The sequence below is a fragment of the Mustela nigripes genome, chromosome 6 (assembly GCF_022355385.1).
Source record: "Mustela nigripes isolate SB6536 chromosome 6, MUSNIG.SB6536, whole genome shotgun sequence".
Taxonomy (NCBI): domain Eukaryota; kingdom Metazoa; phylum Chordata; class Mammalia; order Carnivora; family Mustelidae; genus Mustela; species Mustela nigripes.
The window spans coordinates 108,597,185-108,616,671 of NC_081562.1; the positions used below are offsets into that span (position 1 = coordinate 108,597,185).

The window sequence follows — 19,487 nt, forward strand, 5'->3', positions numbered from 1 at the left end:
CAGCCCCACATCTGGGAAAAGCACCATTAGTCGCCCCGGCAGCCGGGAAGACGAGCCGGGACGGGGGACGCTCGTGCTGTGAACGTGGGAGCAGGGTCCACGCTCCGGCCAGCGGGGCTCATCGTGGGTGCTGCACGGAGGTCACAGAAGGTGACACAGAATTGCTCTAGAATCTAACACATGAGCGGCTCCTCTGGGTTTGCTCTTAAAGCCACATTGGCTTAAAGAAGAAACAACACTGGGTTTATGAAACGTTCCTTGAACCTCCCACCTAACGGATTGCGAGTTAACAAAACCCTCATCACCCAGAGGACCCACATTCTCACTGAAGTGAGCCTCCCCGAACCTTGCTCTGCACAGGCACCAAGCTCGAGCTTAGCTCAGCGAACAGCATGTGCCGACCAAGGACAGGCTCTGCATCGGGCTCTGTATTAGGTGCTCGGACTAAAAAATACAATAAAACACAGTGTCCGACCCATGGGAAGTTGAGAGAGAACTCTGTTAATGGCAGGGCCGTGAGCTCCTGGAGAGCCCAAGGGGAGCAGAGAACGGGCTCTCCCTGTGCCCTGGGGCTCACACGGGGCTCTGGGTCTTCAGGTGAGTGCGCATGAACAGATCTCATCACAGCGGCAAGGTCACAGACGAAGAAAAAAGCCACCAGGAAGGCTGAAGGTCTCAGGTCCAAGTTCAACACCGTCTTGGACCCTGCGGACACCACAGACCCGCAGCCCAGGCAGGAAGAAAAAGTCTGGTCTCATGAAGACAGAATTGTGCCTGGATTAAGAACCCATTTTCCATAAGCCCCAAACACAAGCCCTCATGGCCTGCTCTGAGACACCGAGAACACACGTGCTCAGGTGGGGGCTGAGGGCATCCGCACTTGTTTCTCGGACGTGGTTGGGATTTCTCATGGGAAGGGTTACTTTCCCGTGCGGTGTGATGTGACTGGCTGATGGCAAAGGAAGCGTCCCCAACCCGAGCGAGCGTCAGCGGCACGGCCCCCCGAAAGCGAGCACACTCGGGGGAGGGGAGAGTCGTCACAGCTCTAACATGTCCCGTGCGGGAGCCCAGAGGGTGACGGAGCTGAGGGGAACAGCAGGGGCCACGTGGGGCCCCCACACCACATCCTTGTCGACGTTGCGCAAACCTGGTGCAGGCACTACCAGGAACCGCCCGAGTCCGAGGGACACCTCGGACGAGTCAGGGGCAGAGCGCTCGAACAGAACGCCAAGTTGTGCTCAGGGGTCTGACGCGGAACCAGACGACACGCAGAGCCCTTGGTGGAGAAAACGGTTTACGGGGAGACTTCTCTCTCCACTCTGGGTATTTGATGGGATACTTGATGACATTCTTGTCCAAGAGCTGATACCGAACGAACAATCCCAAGAAACATGGTGCCAATGGCAACCAAAGAGGCAGAAGGGACAAGACTGTAAACCAGGTGATCTCCACTGGGTTGACGCCTCTTGGGATTCGAGGCAGACGGGCTTTCGCTACATGACATCACAGTGTTTCGAATCTGGTACTCATCACACAAATTAAATGTCAGAAGTTCAGTAAGAACTTCCACAAACCTGCGGGGCACCTGAGTGGTGCAATCGGTGAAGTTGTTAACTTGGTTTCGCGCCAGGTTGTGGTCTCAGGGTCGCGAGATGGACCCCGAACAGGGCTCCACGCTCAGCAGGGAGTCTGCCGGAGGTTCTCTCTCCCCCTGCCCCCACCCCCCGTGCGCCTACTCTCTCGCTCTCTAAAATAAACACATCTTTAAAACAGGAAGCTTTTGTAAATCTGAGAGAAAGCCTTGTTACTGGTCTCCCCAGGATTACGAGTGCTTAGACTTCCACGGAGTGGAATGACTGAGGTACCCGTACAGGTCGCTCTTTCAAGCAGAAGCGCCTGTACCGAATGGAGGTGATGTGGCAGCCCCTCTGCAGACGGTGAAAACCAGAGAATCCGCGTGTGCTGTCCTGTGGCGGTGACCGGGGGGAGGCTCGGGCCGCCTGCGGCACTGGGCAAGCCACTTATCCTGGTCTGAGAAGACAGCTGGACTCCGAAAGGCTTTTGAAGGGGTGCCCGGGTGGCCCAGTCAGTGAAGTGACCGATTCCGATTTCAGCTCAGGTCAGGATCTCAGGGTCGGCAGATCGAGCCCCAGGCCGAGCTCTGCTCCGCGGGGCGCCTCCTGCAGACGGCCTCTCCCCGGCCCGCCCCTCTCTGCTGGTGCACACTCTCTCTCAAGCGAGTGAGTCTTCAAAAGGCTTTTGAAGACTGTTTTCTTTCATACCCACTTTATTTGTGTGGCACCGCAGAGTCCACTGACAGGCGAAGGAAAGGGTTCTGGGAAGACGTCTCCAGAGCAACCAGACAACAACTGCGTGGGCAGAAACGGAGGAAACTATTTTGAGCTCTGGAACCTGCTAAGGTTTTTAGCTTCCAGGAGAAAGCTTGGGCAGTGGCAATCAACTTTGGAAAAATGAAGACACGAGCATGAAGGAGATAGTCGTGGGCCCTGACGACGCTCGGACCGGCCAGGAAAGGCTCAGGGAAGTCCTGCAGGCTGAAACACAAAGACCCCGGATGCAGCTGGAAGTCTTCTGAATAAATCCGGGTCTCAGTGAAGGTGAGTACGAGGCAACCACAAAAGCTATCATGATCCTGATCTCAGGGTCTGGGATCGAGTCCCGCATCGGGCTCTCTGCTCAGCAGGGAGCCTGCTTCCCTCTCTCTCTTTCTCTCTGCCTGCCTCTCCATCTGCTTGTGATATCTCTTGTCAAATAAATAAATAAAATCTTAAAAAAAAAAAGTTATCGTAATCCTGGCTCACCTGGGTGTCTAGTCGGGTGACGGCAGCTCGGGGCACGGTCTCAGGGTGGTAAGACGGACCGCACGCGGGCTCCGCGCTCAGCAGGAAGACAGGCTCTCCTTCTGCTCTCCCCGCCCCTCCTCTCTGCCCCCACCGCTGAGACCAATAAATAAGTCTTTAAAAAGCTAGTATATTCCTAAGAATACTTTATAACTCTACCCTGCATTTTCTACGTGATTTAAGAGACTAACATGCTAAAACAAAGCAATTATCAGTCAAAAAACTATTACTGTAACTTTGGGTTTAAATTCCACCCCCCCATAACTAAGAGATCAATGTATTTAAAAGAATAATTACTACATATTTTGGGCCACACAGTGCGTAAAGACACAACTTGGAGACAGCAGCAACTGAGAGGCAGAGATGGAACCATTTTTTGTGCCCCTGAAATGAAGCAGGGACAATCCAAACTGGAGAGTGACAACTGCGGGTTGCCCAACCAATCCCCATGGGCACCTCAAAGACAAAACCCGTAGGAGATACACGAAAGGAAATGAGAAAGGAATCCAAATGTTTCACTACAAAAGACCAACTAAGCACAAGCAAAACGCAATGCAGGAAATGAGTAACAGGAAAGGTGTAAGACGCAGAAGCTAATGAGCAAGACGGCCGCCGTCCCTTCACTGAGAAACGATGATTGGTTTGGAGCGAGTGCGAGCGAGAGGAGCGGAGGGAGACAGAGGCTCCAGCGACCTCCTGCTGAGTGGGGAGCCGACACGGGGCTCGATTTCATGACCCTGCGATCGTGACCTGAGCCAAAATGAAGAGTCGGACACTGAATCAACTGTCACCCTGGTGCCCCAGAGCAGTGCCTCCTTCCCAGCAGCTGCTGTAACGAACACAGATGAACTCTCCAAAGCCAGAAACTGGCAAAGTGAATAAAATACACGACCCAACCATATGCTGCCTACAAGAGACTCATTTTGTTTATTTTGTAGAAAGACTGATTTATTTGCGAGCGAGCAAGCCTCAGGGACGGGGCGGGGGAAGGGAGACAGAAACGGGAGCAGACTTTGTGTCGCGTGCGGGGCTGGGGTTCATGACCTGGAGACCACGACCCCAGCCGAAACCAAGGGCTGGACCCCCAACCAACTGCGCCACCCAGGTACCCCCAAGAGATTCATTTTAGATCAAAAGACAGAAATAGCTCGAAAGTGAAAGAACAGATAACGGCATTCCACGCCGAGTGACCAAACGAGAGCAGAGGCTGCTAAACTAGTATCAGACACGCAGATTCCGAAGGGACTGCACGGGACGGGCAGGGGCGTCACGTTTTAACACAGGGTTCGGCACAGCAGGGAGATGTGACGATTGTGAACATCCACGCATCAGGCAACACACAGTCCAATGACGAAGTACCATCGACAAATGAAGCCAAAATGGACAAAACTAAAGGGAGAAGTTGACGTTTCTCCAGCAACAGAGACTTCAACAGCCACTCTCGATAGTGGTCAGAACAACCAGAAAGAAGACACATAAAAATATAAGAAAATACGGGACTTAACCCGATAGAGCAGAGACGCGGGGGACAGAGATCACCTTCACCCACAACGGGACACGCTGTTCTCAAGAGCGCTGGGGTCACTTTCCAACACAGACCAGATTTCAGGCCACAGATTAAGTCTCAATAGTTTAAAAAAGATAGAAACTGTATGAAGTACCTTCTCCAAACACAACAGGAGGAAGTTAGGAGTTGGTAACAGAAGGAAAACCAGAAAACCCACAACTTCTGAAATTTATAAAATGCACTCTTAAATCACCACAAGGAGAATCAGAAAATACTTAGACACAAATGCAAATGAAGGTGCAACATCCCAAAACTTACAGGACACAACACAAGCAATGCAATGCAGAAGTTTATATAAAACAGTTATGTTAAAAAGCAAGATATAGCTCATACCAAGAACCTAACTCACGACTGAAGGAGCGAGAACAGACTGAAGTCAGAGCAAGAGGAAGGACATAACAGAGTCATGCAGAGATATGCAAATAGAGTGGAGAAAGAGAATCTATGAAAGCAAAAGCTTGGTCTTTGAAATAATCAACAAAACAGACAAACCTTTAGCTAGATGGACTAAGAAAACAGGAGGGAACTCTGAAATTATACTAAAATCAGAAATGTAAGTAGGAACATTTCCTACAGATGCTACAGAAGTAAGATTAATCATGAGAGAGCAGTAAACAGCTGTGCACCAGCACACTGCGCGACCCATACGGAACAGAAATTGCATTTCATGGAAACTGAAACACTAATTATCAAAAAGGAACACAAAACCTACCAAGACTAAATCATGAAGAATAAAAAATCTGAATAAACTTACAAGTAGTAAGAAGAACAAATCAGTAAAGAAGATTTACTGACAATGAAAAGCCTTACACCCAACAACGTCACTGCTAAAATGAACCAAATATTTAAGATGAACTAATAGCGGGACACCAGGGTGGCTCAGCTGGTTAAGCCTCTGACTCTCTGATTTCGATTCAGTTCACGATCTGAGCCCACATCAGGCTCCACCCAGCAGGGAGTCTGCTTGGGACTCTTTCTCCTCTTCTTCTATGTACCCCTCCTCTGAACGTGCGTGCTTTCTCTCTAAAATAAATAAATAAATAAATAAATCTAAAAAAAAAAAAAAAAAAAAAAAGAACTAATACCAGTCCTTCTCAAACTTTTTGAAAACACTAAAGAGAAAGGACAGTTCAGACTCATTCTTGAAGGTCAGCATAACCCGGATACCAAAGCCAAAGACACTACGAAAACAAAAGACTACAGCCCAATATCCCTGCTGAACACTGACGCAAAAATCCTCAAAACAGTACTAATTCAATTTGGTAGCATATTCAAAGGCTTATACATCAGTAGGATTTATTCCTAGAAGACAATGTTGGCTTTCCATATGAAAAATCAATGCAGGGGGGCACCTGCCTGGCTGTTAGAAGAGCATGTGACTCCTGACCTCAGGGTTGTGAGTTTGAGCCTCACACTGGGTGTAGAGATTACTTAAACCTTTTAAAACATCAATCAGGGGCACCTGGGTGGCTCAGTGGGTTAAAGCCTCTGCCTTCAGCTCAGGTCATGATCTCAGAGTCCTGGGATCGAGCCCCGCATCGGGCTCTCTGCTCAGCGGGGAGCCAGCTTCCTCCTCTCTCTCTGCCTGCCTCTCTGTCTACTTGTGATCTCTGTCAAATAAATAAATAAAATCTTTAAAAAATAAAATATCAATATGTCACATTAGAAGAACAAAGGTGTAAAAACCCATATGATCATCTTGATTGATGTAAAAAAAAGCGTCTGACAAAATTTAAAAACCTTTTAAAATAAAAACACTCAATAGACTAGGAATAGAAAAAAGGGCCTCAGCATAACCAAAGCCACATACGAAGAAGACAGAGAACATCATACTCGGTGGTTTTGAGTTTTCCAAAGCTGTAGCTCTACAGTCGGGAACAAGGCAAGGATGCTTGTCTTCACCCTGTCCACTCGGCATCGTACTAGAAATTCTAGCCCAAGCCATTAGGTAAGAAATATAACCACAAGGCATTTAGCTTGGAAAAGTAGAAGTAAAATGATCTCTGTTCACAGGTAAAATGAACTTATATGGCGAAAACACTAAAGATTTCACATAAGAATTATTAAAAAAACCATAAATTCAGCAAAGTGGCAGGATAAGAAGTCATCAAGCAAATATCACTTGCATTTCTACACATTAAATGAAAAATCTGAAGAAAAATTAAAACAAGTCTACTTACAGCAGCATCAAAGCATCAAATGCTTGGGAACTAACCCAATCAAGGAGGTACAAGACTTGTACCATGAAAACTATAAAATATTGCCGAAGAGTGTCCACAATTGCCAAACTGTGGAAAGAGCCCAGAGGTCTGTCAACAGATGCACAGATAAGTAAGATGTGGCGTATACACAATGGAATACTATGTAGCCATCAAAACCCCCCAAATCTTGCTGTTTGCAACAAACGGGGATGGAACTAGAGGGTATTACGCTAAGTCAGAGAAAGACGTTTATCATACGGTCTCTCTGATATGAGGAATTTGAGAGGTAGGGCGAGGGGCTGTGGAGGGAAGGGAGGGAAAAATGAAACAAGATGGGATCGGGAGGGAGACAAACCATAAGAGACTCTTAATTTCATGAAACAAATTGAGGGTTGCTGGGGGAGGGGGGTCGGGAGAGGGGGTGGGGTTATGGACCTTGGGGAGGGTATGTGCTATGGTGAGTGCTGTGAAGTGTGTAAGACTGGCGATTCACAGACCTGTACCCCTGGGGCAAATAACACCTATGTTAACTAAAAGAAAGTTTTAGAAAAAAAAAGAAAGAAAAAAAAATGTTGCCAAAGAAATTAAGACATAAATAAATGGAAATGTATACCATATTCATAGATGTCACTCCTATCTGAAACAATGTAGACTCAGTGCCGTCTCCGGGTGTTATCTGCAACTAATGAATCATTGAACATTATGCCAAAAACTGATGATGTACTATGCATTGCCTAATTGAATTTAAGTAAAAAAAATTTCAATGATTTTTTTTTTGTAAAGTAGAAAATGCATCGTAAACGTCAAACAGAATCTCCAGGAAATCTGACTGCCAAAACAATCTTAAAAAATGAAGTCAGAGAACACACACTTCCTGATTTAAAAGCTTCCCACAAACACACAGTACTCAGAACAGTGCAGCGTAGGGACAGAAACTGATGCACAGATCAATAGGGCACAATACAAAGCCCAGAAAAAAATAAAAAACCCTTGAATTTATGGCCAGCTGATTTTTTACAAAGGTGCCAAGACCATTCAATGAGGGACAAGACAGTCGTTCCAACAAAATGGTGCTAAGAACGTTGGATCTCTGCATGCAGATGAATGAGGCTGGACCCTTACCCAAAACCACATAACTAGTGGTTTCAGAAAAATTAACTCGAGTTGGATCAAAGATGGAAATGTAAGATGCGACACAATAAAATTCCTGGAAGAAAACACGAGACAAAGCTTTACGACACGGGTTTGGCAATGATTTCTTGGATGTGACCAAAGCATAGGTCAGAAAAGAAAACTGGACATTATGAAAATTAAAGAATTTTGTTCATCAAAAGACAGTACCCACAGGATAGGCAAGGGCTCGGGGTTTAATATCCAGTACGTACAGAGAATTTGTTAAGACTCAACAACAACGCCAAAAATCAAGCAACTTGAGCCAAAGGACTTGAACAGATACTTCTCCAGAGAAGATGGACAAGTGACCACTGTCTGCAGGAAAAGATGCTGAACATCACTGATCACCAGGGAAGACGCTCACCATCACTGATCACGAGGGAAGTGCCACCCGAACCACAGTGGGGTGGCACCACGCGTCCCTCGGGATAGTTACGGTTATGAAACACAACAACCAAACCAGTGAACGCTGAGAGTTGTTGGAGGCAGGGGGAGGAGGGGGATGGTGTGGCCACCACGGAAAACAGCATGGCGGTTCCCTCCCAGATCAAAAACGCAGTGACCATGCATATGGTCCAAAATGGCATTACCCAGAAGACCTAAAATCAGTGTCTTTTTTTTTTTTTTTTTTTTTTAGGATTTTCATGTATTCATCTGACAGAGAGGGAGAGTGAGCGCATAAGCAGACAGAGACGCAGGCAGAGGGAGAGGGAGAAGCAGGCTCCCCGCCGAGTGGACAGCCCCTCGGGGAGCTCAATCCCAGGACGCCTGAGCCCAAGGCAGACGCTTCACTGACTGAGCCGCCAGGTGTCCCTGAATCAGAGTCCTGAGAGGCGCGTGGACATCTCTGCTCACAGCAGCAGCGTCTCCTACAAGAGCCAACCCTTGGAAGCAAGCCTACTGTTCGCTGACAGACAAATGCACAGGCCCAGTGGGAACACGTTCAGTGGAATGTCACTTAGCCTTAAAAAGGAGTTCGGACCCCGCAGCAGCACAGCTGAGCCCCTGCGGCATCACGGTACTTTCAACGAGTCACGCACAGAAGGACAGTGCCGCAGGACTCCATGTCTGTGGGGTCCCAGAGTCGTCAAAATCCCAGAGACGGAGGAAGATGTGGGTGCTGGGGAGGGGGCTCTTGGCCAACAGGGGTGTCAGTTTCACAAGATGCGGCGAGCTCTGGGGGCGGACGGCGGGACGCCCCACAACAGCGTAGGCTTTTTAATGCGACCGAACCACAGGTTGGTGAATTTATGTTAAGTGTATCTAACAACAATAAAAAAAATGGAGAAAACAGCAGAGAAAGAGAATTGAGGTGATGACACCAATGGAGGGTCAGACCGTGAGGGTGGGCCAAGGGCTTCCTGAAACTGGGGAGTCCCAGTCCCGCGACAGGGACACCGCCCGCGCCCTGAGGGTCCTCGTGAGGTGCCAGCCATAGCACGTCCCTGAACAGCACGGGGTTGGGAGCACCCGCCCCCCGGCACACAGGTTTCTTACAGGGCTGCACTGTAAACGTTTCTTCCCTCCCTCGTGACTTTTTCAGCACAATTTTCTCTCCCCCGGCTGACATTACCATGAGAACACACTGTATAATACACAGAACACCCAAATTAGCTGCTAATGGACTGTTTATGTCCCTGGTAAGGCCTCCGGTCAACAACGGGCTCCTGGGAGCTAAGTTCTGGGGGCGTCACAAGTCTTACATGGATTTTCGACTACACAGGGTGGGGTGCTCCTAACCCCCAAGGTGTCCAAGGGTCACCTGCAGCTCCATTCTTTGGTAGGAGTGAGGGTCAGTGGTCAGCCAGCCAGGACAGAACGCAGGCTAAAAGGGCAAGAAACCCCAGTGCCCAGCGTTTTAGAGCAGAGCACTGGGGTTTGAGAACCAGCAAGGAAGGAAAACGTGTGGCTTTTGCTAGGGGCTGATGAGGCTGTGTTTACACCCAAGAACTAGCTGGAACGTGTGGGAAGAATCGGCCAGCCTAGCTCACCGTGGACACGGTCCCGCAGCCTCAGGAAGGGCGGGCATGTGCTGTTCACCCGCACTCTTTCTAGCCTGTGCTAGAGTCCCGCTCCCAGACGAGCACCGGGGACGGCCCTGAGCGGCTTGTGACCGCACAGCGTGCACACCGGGCTTCTCACCTTCACTCCGGCGAGCATCCCGGTTGTGGACACGCTGAAGTCGAGATAAGCGAGTGTGTCTGGGTTGGAAGGTTTGTAGATCTGGGCAGGCCGCTTCTTTGGCAAATCGTCTGGAGCAAAACAAAGGCATTAGTATCTCTGACCCAGTGGAAAAGCAGACGAGCCCATGCAAGTGTCTGGCAGGCCTGAGGACTGACCTGTGTCCAGGATGGGGGGCCAGGCCCTGACGTCTACGGCCGCTGCCGCCTCCCTGGACCGCAACAACTTGCAGATGAGCTGTGTCGTCATCAAGCAGGCGGAGCGACTCACCTGCGGGCAGAAAGCGCTGCTCACTCCAGTCCGCAGGGCCGTCGGGCCTCCTAGCACCTCTCCGGGTGCCGTGGGTGAGGAGTTCCTTTCTCCAGGGCTCTCCAGTCCCAGTGCACCAACAGCACCATCCCCAAGGAGCTGAAATCCTACTTCCAGAACTAGAGGGTAGAGGCCACACCACCTCCCTAGCCCTGGAGCCAGCCCAGCCCCAGGATTTCTGAGCGAGAAGTCCCGGCACTGGGGTCCTGGCAAGGGGGAGCCTGGACTGGGATCTGGTGGGTCAGGCCTTGCACTGGGGTCCTGGCAGAGGGGAAGCTGGTGCACCCAGGCAGGGTTACCTCCACGATCATCTTCACGGTCGGCAGCGTCGTTGCGATGTTCTGTGGGTGTGGGGGGCGGACGGTGATCGGCACGCAGCCCGCGTAGAGGCAGCCGTAAAATGCCGCGATGAGGTCTATCCCTAGATAGGAGAGGACAGACGCGCTCACTCACTCGGTCGTCCCCACCAGGTTCCAGCCCGCGGCACCGAGACTGCTGGCCGAGTCTCCACGGCCCGTGACTTGCGTTAGGCTTTGGCTGTAACTTCCCGCTGGCCTGTCCCCTCAGAGCAGCCCACAGTGTGATTTCTGTCGTTCCGCGAAGCAATGACTTCATTCTACAGTGACCTGTTCCGTGCAGGACTGAGTCACCGCCCGACCCGCGAGCTACCTCAGATACATAACAAAACATGTAGATACAGACACCCGCAAAATCACCTCTGATTTACGCCCTCGGTCGCTCAGCACGCACCACCGTCCCCACCAGAGGCTGTGAGCAGACGTGGCGAGCCCCCCGGAACGCAGGGCCAGCAGCAGGGCCCCGCGCACGCGCCCGTCCCTCCCCACCTCTTCACCTGGCGGGTAGACGAGAGCCACGTGGTCCCCGTCCTGCAGGTGTCCTCTCTCCATGAGCATCACGGCGATCTTCTCGGCTCGCTTGTGCAGCTGCACGCACGTGAGCGAGCTCGCTATCGTACCCTGGGGGTCGCAAGAACAAGGGGTGAGGCGTTTCCGAACACGACAGGCTCTACCGAGAGCGTCTGCAGTTTCCCGCCAATTCCCGTACTTGAGACGCACACGCGCGTGGTCGTTAGTGTGTCTGCACACCTGTGTGACCAGCAACGGTCAGCTTTCGCACACAGTGGCCCCCCAGAAGACCCCATGCCAGGAGCGGTCCCTTCCTTCTCCTTCCTGTCATCAGCACCAAAGAGCATCCGGATACGCTGGAGTTACCAAGAACACTTTAGTTTTTACAAGATTTTATTTATTTATCTGTCAGAGAGAGAGAATACACAAGCCGTGGCACAGGCAGAGGGAGAAGCAGACTCCCCACTGAGCAGAGAGCGTGACGCGGGGCTCGGTCCCAGGATGCTGGCATCATGACCTGAGCCAAAGGCAGACAGTAGACTGACTGAGCCACCCAGGTGCCCTAACAAGAAATATTCTAAAAAACAATTACTTAGGGCGCTTGGGTGGCTCAGTTGGTGAAGCATCCAACTCTTGATTTTAGCTCAGGCCATGGTCTCAGGGTCACAGGGTGAAGCCCCGGGGAGGCATGAAGTCAGCTTGAGGGTCTCTCCCTCTCTCTGCCCCTCTGCCCGCTCACATGCTCTCACTTTCTCAAATAAATAAAATCTTTTATAAAGAAGGACTTACTTGACCTAAGAAGTAGCTAAACTAAGGAAATACATCAACCTGGTAATTCTGGGACCCCAGGGCAGTAAGAGTCAGTGAGGAATGAACAGGAAAAGTAGACAAACTGAAAATATTTTTAAGAAACACCACGTCAGAAGTCGAAAAGGTCTAAAAACAGACAAAACAAAGCCATGGTGAAAAAACAAACAGTAAAGGGAAAAACGCACTGCTGAATTCACTTTATGTAGACTTTAAATACAGAGAAACAGAAGGAAGACACATTTGGATCAAACAACACCTTAAAAGCACAGCTGCAACCTCCTGAGGTTCTACAATTATCTCAGAATCAAGAGATGAAGGACATCAATAAAATAGGAACACTGCGCTTCACGATCAAACTCTATTTTAAAGGGACTCCCTGGGGCCCCGGGCAGGGTGACAACACCGTCTGTTCCCATGGAGCAGCCAGTGGGCCAGCGGCCACGGGAAGAACAGGGGGACACCGCCATTTTCTGGGACTGCGCACGTCGCATGCGGAGAATCAAGTCCCAGGCAGGAGCGGCGAGCAGTCATGTAGGAGGAGGTAAGGCTGAGTGCACAGAAGTGACCAGACCCAGGGGTCCCTTGCGAATGGGAAGGGGCACTCCAGTAACAGGGCTGCTCGGGGAACACAGGAGAAGTCCTGGTAATATGGCCTGTGTGTTAGAAACACCTGCTTGGGGTGGGGGGCGGGGACTGTCACCGTCAGGATGCAAACCCCAACACTCCATGTTTGCCAGAATCACCCACAAACTAACAGACTATTGTGTCGAGCTCAAGGAAGCAACATGTTCCCCTCGCCAATGTGGAAGCGGTGCCCAGGCCACAGGGGGCCGCCCTCAGGCTCGGGCCCCTTCCCACGGGCTGGGACTGGTCTCCCCCACGTTACACTTCTGTGACGGGAACCCTCTCATTGCTCATGTTTCCGTGCACTGTCTCTCTTCTAAGAAAGGTTAAAATGCCACCCACGGCAGAGCACGGTAATGCTGGGTAAACACGGAGACCGGAGGCTGCCGCGGGAGACACAGCCAAATCCTGAGAGCTCAGAGCCGCCGACACCAGCCACTCCCTGAGGTCCACTCCTGCAGACCACCACTGTGCGCTGGAGCCAAAGGCACAGCTCCTGGACCCAAACGTCCCTCAGGCAGTTCAAAGTGAAAACAGGCACAGCTGATGGGGGCCCGGGCCCGGTCCCAGCCGCACGCTGGCAGAGGTGGGGACCGCCCCGTCCCCCCGCCCTGGGGACAGCCGGCACGCCCTGCTGACTGCCCGGCGGGGACAGGCCAGTGGCTGGCGGGCGACAGCACACCACAGTGGACAACAATGGCAGGAGGGCTCCTCCTCACATCCCCGCAGAACTGGCCCTGTTGTCCATCCGGCCTGTGCCCTCTGGCTGCCAGTGCACCTGACTCATCTTGGGGGGGCAGGTGCCCCTGCTCTGATGGCTCCAGTTCAGGAGCTGACCTTCCCTCCAGTTTCGGGAGATCCGAGGCCAAACCCCCATCCGTGACCAGCTTTTCCGTCAGCTCAGAACCAGCAGGTGTGCGCAGGTCTGGAAAGACGTATTGGCCCGAGGGTGTGAAAATTCCCACGGACACACTTTAGAAAAGGGGAAGTTTCATTGCGGTGCTGCCCTGTATCTGTGGTGACCTCCGACACAGTTCACGAGGCTGCTGGTGGCTTTCTAGGAGAGCCCCCACCCTCCAGCAGGCCCTGAGGGCCTCACGCGTTCCGGAGTCAGCCACCGGGACAGGGCGCCCAAGCTGCCCAGAGGGGCTGCGCTGGGTCTGGGAGCGCTCGTCCATGGGGGGCCAAGGTGCTGCCTACTCCCCGCTCCCGCAGGCACAGGCCAACCCCCACCTGACTCCCGGGTGGCTGCTCCCACACAGCCTCCTGCCTCCAGAGAAACACCACCGGCGTGGGCTCTGAACACCAACGAGGGGTCACAGGCCTGCGGCCCCTGAAGAGGCAGCCCATGACCCCATCAGCCCCCAAAGGAAATGGCGGGGTTTGCCCAGTAGGAGCAGAAACCACCATCCCGGAGCCATCAGGGCTGACCTCCCCTAAAGGAAGCTCCGGGGGATCCTGATGGATGCGGGGAAGGCTGTGCACCACCCACGCCTGTCCCGAGCCCAGAACTTTCAGGGTCAAGGCTGGTGAATTTGCGCACCATTTTGAAGTTCAGTATGAAATTAAGGAAGAGAAAACTCGAGGAATGAAGAAAAAGCCACATAGGGTTTACGTTTTGAAATTCTAAAGACGTTGGTAAAGTTAAAGAAAAGGGTGAAAAAACGTGGATGAGGTTTGGTCAAAACACACCTGGTCTCCCCCAGCCGCCTTGGCCACAGAGACCGCCCCCAGCCCAGGGCGCAGCCCGAGGCCGCTCTGGGACCCGTGTGGGGCCGCTGCCGGGAGGAGGGGCCGGGCCCGAGGGTCGGGGCTGAGGTTCTGCAGGGCCAAGCCCTGCCGCAGGTTGCGCGCCGCCGTGCCCCAGGTGGTGGGCAGGTCCGCAGGCCAGTGCAGCCCGCATAGGCCCCGCCCCCCGAGGGCTCAGGCCGTGCCCCCCCCCCCACCAAGTTCTGGGGAAGTAAAGCCCGCGCTGCGCGCACAGCACGCTGACCCACAGGGGATCCACGCTCGACTCTCACTTCTTCCTCACCCCATGCCATCTTCTATAACCTTTTTTTCCCCATTTTTCCTTCCTTTTCCCCATCCAATCTTCTGCTGTCTCTAAGGAAGCAGGAGTCATTTCTGTGACTCAGTTCTCCCGGGATCCAGCCTCTAGCTACATCAGATGGCTGTGATCACGGGGTCAGGGACGGGAACACCCACCACCCAGGCTAGAGCAGCTCCGGAGGACCCAGGGTCGGGGCATCACCCCATCACCCGGGGGCCATCTGATGGCTCTGCTCCCACAGGGGCCCTGGCTCGTTGGGTGCAGCTGGAACAGCTCAGTCTCCTTCGCTGCTAGGACAGGCCCTCTATGAACACACAGGCATCTCTCTGAGTCTGGGGGTGCGGCAGGGGTGGGTGGACGGGACGGGGACCTGCCTCTTGCTGTCTCGCCGCCTGAGTTGACGGAATGCGTCATGTCATACCTACGAGGCCAGCACAGTGTCTGGGAAACTAAGCAAAAGGCATAATAAGCACTGGAGCAGATGTCCCCCTCCCAGGGGGCAGAGGACAGTCCTCCCTCTGGGTCATCACTCTGCAGGGGCTACTGGAAATCTCTGGAGGACCACGGAGAGGACACAGAGGAAAAACAGTCTCCAGGACAAATAGGAACAACAGGCAACATCCGAGAAAGCGATTAGAGGGGAGTCTGCAGAGCCGAGGGCCGCGAGCACGGCAGCCGTGTCGGGAAGGCGGGGCAAGCAGGTCTGTTCTGTACCTAGAGGCTGACGGAGCGAATGCGGGTAAGAGGAGAGCAGGGGAGGCACGTTTCAGGGGCTCCGGCAATGGCACAGACCCTCCGGAGCCCAGATGCAGCGCCTCCCGTCGCCATGTGCCTGGGAGCACGGGAGAGTAAGTGCCAGGAACACTGGGCCCAGGGCAGGCGCCGCGACGGAGGCCAGGGTGGCAGGAGCGCTTTCTCAGACTCTTCCTGGGGGACGCCTTGGACAGATTCAAGGACCGAGTGACCCACTGGGTCAACTCGGCACCCACAGCTACTCGAGACAGTTGGGACGACTGCGGTAAAGACCAGAGGTTGCTTCCGGGAGCTGCATCCCACGGAAACTGGTCTCATAACTGGATGTCCTGACGTGAAACCCAGTTGTGTGGTTGGTACCGCCTTTCACTTGTCTGAGCAATGACTGTACATGGCAGGAGGTGGATTTGCACACCCAGATCTTGATCTTTTATGATTCTTAGTGGCTGTAACCTCCTCCAATCTTACATACCCACACCTGTCAGGAAGAACTAAGTTTAAAATCTACTTGTCGGGCTTACTTCCAGAGCAAAAAAAAGTTAGGTGTATCAAGACTTTCGCATTTGATTTGTATTGTTAATACTCTTTGCTTTCATACTGAAGGTCTCATGCTTAAGGTCCCCTGCAGAATGGTACTGGATAAGCTCACTTTTCCAACGGGGAACGTCAGCGCAAACCTTCATCGCGCTTGTGAGACAGAAGCGGTTTTCTTCCTTAAGAATGAAAGTCTACAGTGAAAGCCTCACTTTCTACTCACAAAGAAGTAGTTTACCGACAAAAGTAAACACAAAAATGTGCCATAGGTCTGAACTGTTCCCTGTTTTTTGGGGGAGATATCGCCCCCCAAAATTGCTAAAATAGTGTGAAAAGGCAACAAATAAATGAGAAGAACGTCACGTAACACTGGAGAGAAAGGATGAGTGGGAAGAAGAGAAAGCTGCCCCAGAGTCGCATGCAATGGGCCTCACCCTACAGTTGAGCAGCGTGTACAGGACGTGGTCGGGGGTGGTCTGCGCCCTCCACTGCAGGACCTCCGACAGGAAAAGGAACTGGAACAAAGCACAGGCGTTAGCGTCAGGCTGTCTGAACAGACCGTGCCTGCACAGATACCCTGTGTGGCTCAGAGCAGCGCACTTTCCCGCAGGGGAACGTGGATAGCCTGTTGAGCAAAATGGGGAGACTAAGCCAGCGCTCACGGGGTTTTTCCTGGATGACTTGGAAGGCACTGTGCCCGACTTGGACGCGCCTGGGCAGTGGTGCTGTGCCTGGTCAGGGACGTCTCCTGCCATCTGGCCAGGCTGGGAGACCTGCATTCCCCTTACAGACGGAGCCGCCAGCACAGAAAATCCCTTCTCCTGGGCTTCCAGAAGAGGGTGGTTTCTGGGGGCCACAACGGCACAATCAGTTCGACCCTGTTCTTGTAACGGGTTCTCTTCTATTGGCTATTTCAGGACGCTCACTCCCCGAGGTCGGTCAACAGCACTGCCAGCCACACAGACTGGATGCATCCCACAGACTCGGGCTCTAGCGAGAAAAGACCAGCCCACCTCGTCATAAGAAACACGCAGATACCCCTTAATCTACTTCATTAACAGAAACGACCTGTGACATGGGGACATGGTGACCAAGTGCTTTCAGTGATCGTAATTCTGCTTGTTACCAAACTGGCAGTATTTTAAATGCTTGATTCTGTGACATTTGCTGGTAGCTCACACAGACTGGAGCCATTGTCCGGTGACTCGTCGGACTCCCCAAGTCTGAGAGGTTGTGATGGGGAGACAAGCCGATGCTGTGTAAGGTGGGTGTGGCACCGTATTTCTCCTGCAGCCCCTACGGACATGTTAAGGATGACTTGTTCCCCAGCCGGGGTTGTGAATTTACATTTTCCTGAGTTCCAACAATTACAAGACTGAAGCCCTGCAGCCAGGTTGCTGTGAGGCTGTTTGGGCATGAAATCAGAGCTCGCAGGAAGGTGAAAAACACGTGTCATGGGACACTAGGACAGGACAGACATCCAGATGCTGGCCCCAAGCCTCTGCTCACCCGTCTGTGCACCCCAACAGACAGAGCTCCCTTGGGGGGATGATACGGTGCGTCTGCTGGACGGACAGGCCTGAAGCAAGAGGCCGGCCGTACACAAGGACCAGCAGACAGTGACACAGCTGCCTGGGGGCACAGGGTGCAGAGAGCTGCCCAGCCTCGCGCTCACCTTGCGGGCCTGGTCATTGTCTTCGATCTGGCCCAGGTCCCTGCCGCTGGCCTGTGCGATCCTCTTCCCAGACACCAGGTTCCCCACCATCACAGAGGCGGGGCCGATTTCTAGAAAGAACACGGGGAAACAGGTGAACTTACGACAGCACCTCCCACTGTGGCGTAGCGCCCGCCCTGGGGAAACCCCTCCAAAGGTCACGCTCTGAGCAAGTCTCATTAGAACAGGGCTTCCAGCGCGTCCCAACAATGGCACTGACGGCAAACTCCAAGGTCTCCATTACAGGTTGGAAATAAGCTTTCGCGAATCCCGCTGCCTCTATTGTCGCGCTGGGGGGTTGCTGGGATCTATCTGGGTTAGCGTCTCTGAGCAACGACGCAGCAGAGAAGGGATGAACACAGACACATCTCGCTGCCAGCCATCTGGGCTCCGGACCACAGGTGTGGCGCTGGCCCGAGTTGCCGCAGCGGCCGTCTGAGGGACCACGGACACAGAGTGCTACGCAGGTTTTATAAACACGTCCTGTAACACTGCCGAGGGCTCAGTCACGGCCACTGTCCGTCTCCCGGACGGCACGCTCTGGGCTCTCTGCCAGGCCCGCGGAGAGGCAGACGGCGGAGCCAAGAGGCTCCCGTCCAAAGTTCCTCGGACAACACCATTATGGACTTGATGATCAGCGCTCTTTTCACGGGAGAAAGGCAGATACAGTCCGCTCTGATAGCTTTCTTTTCTTTTTCAAAGAAAAAAAGTTTCTTAAAGAGCTGCAGAAACTCAAAATTCCTAACTACAAGAAACTGCAGGCACCCTCTATGTTTCTCAGGGTGCTGCCACTCACTGTTTTCATCACACACGAACGTGCGTGGACGGGGGAGGGCTCGCGGTTTTAGGGGACCGTGCCGTCGCGTGAGTGCGCGAGAGCAGGAGGGGAGGGGGGCAGGCACGGACGGGACGGACTGCGAAGGAGGCAGCAGAGATAACCAAGATGCCAGTCCCCACTGAATCAACTTCTTATTAGACCTTTACCAAAGGTCGACCTACAGGCTTCGAAGTCGGGGCATCGGTGCACGTGTTATCGCACACAGAGAGCTGTGTGTCCACAGCTCAAGAAGTCTAGATGTGGGCAGAGGTGTGCGGCCAGTGGCTGCAGGCAGGCCGGCCTCCGGCGCGCCCTGGGGAGAAGGGCAGGGCTGCCAGCCCCGTCCTCCTCTGGGCACACGCGGCCGCCCGGACCTGGGCTGTCAGGAACTATGTGCAACCTCAGAGCAAAGCAGGAGAAGCCCGGGGCTTCCAGGCGGGACCGAAACTGGGACCAGCCCCGGACACAGGTTTCCAGGCTCCTCCCGTGGGCTTCCTCATGTGAGGCCATGTCTGGGAGCCCCGATGCCGGGTTCCGTGTCGCCGCAGAACACGCCTTACAGACTCTGCTCCCCCATGTCTGATTTGTCGTGAGCTCTTCTCTTGGCTCTTAATAAAGAAATTCTGGAGGAGGAAGTGTGTTTCCACAGTTAAGAGAATGAGAAGCAAGTGCGGCAGGCTGACGTGTGCACAGTGACCGTTGCTGCTGTGTGGACGGAGCCCCACCGACCGGCCCTGTGCTCCGTGGCTCGGGATCTGTGGGTGAAGCATCCTCGGGGACCATGGAGGCGGGGACCGTCTCGGGACTCCACTCTGGCCTAAGCTGACCGGAAGTATTCTCCGTGATTCTGTGAAGAATTCAAGCGAGGGGAGCAGTACTCCTCCGGACCAGGCGGGCGGTCCCTCCTTCCTCGACGCTTGTTGCTGCCGGAGTTGTCTGGATGCAAAGCTCGGACCTCAAGTCTCTCCCCAGCGTGGACTTAAGAAAGCTCCTCTTCCAAGCATGGCTGGGAGACAGGTGCTTTCCT

The 19,487-nt window shown here is 53.2% G+C and overlaps 1 protein-coding gene across 3 annotated transcripts in view; it reads right to left on the bottom strand.

The window, feature by feature from the left end:
* The window catches only part of DIP2C (disco interacting protein 2 homolog C), a 345,413-nt gene that overhangs the window by 56,278 nt on the left and 269,648 nt on the right, over positions 1 to 19,487 (bottom strand). For all 3 annotated transcript variants that reach the window (XM_059403972.1, XM_059403973.1, XM_059403974.1), the window contains 6 exons: positions 17,605 to 17,714; positions 16,364 to 16,444; positions 11,146 to 11,269; positions 10,592 to 10,713; positions 10,142 to 10,253; positions 9,945 to 10,054 (listed from right to left, as the gene is read on the bottom strand). In XM_059403972.1, coding sequence (XP_059259955.1) covers positions 9,945 to 10,054; positions 10,142 to 10,253; positions 10,592 to 10,713; positions 11,146 to 11,269; positions 16,364 to 16,444; positions 17,605 to 17,714 — 659 coding nt within the window. The remainder of the gene's footprint in view (positions 1 to 9,944; positions 10,055 to 10,141; positions 10,254 to 10,591; positions 10,714 to 11,145; positions 11,270 to 16,363; positions 16,445 to 17,604; positions 17,715 to 19,487) is intronic.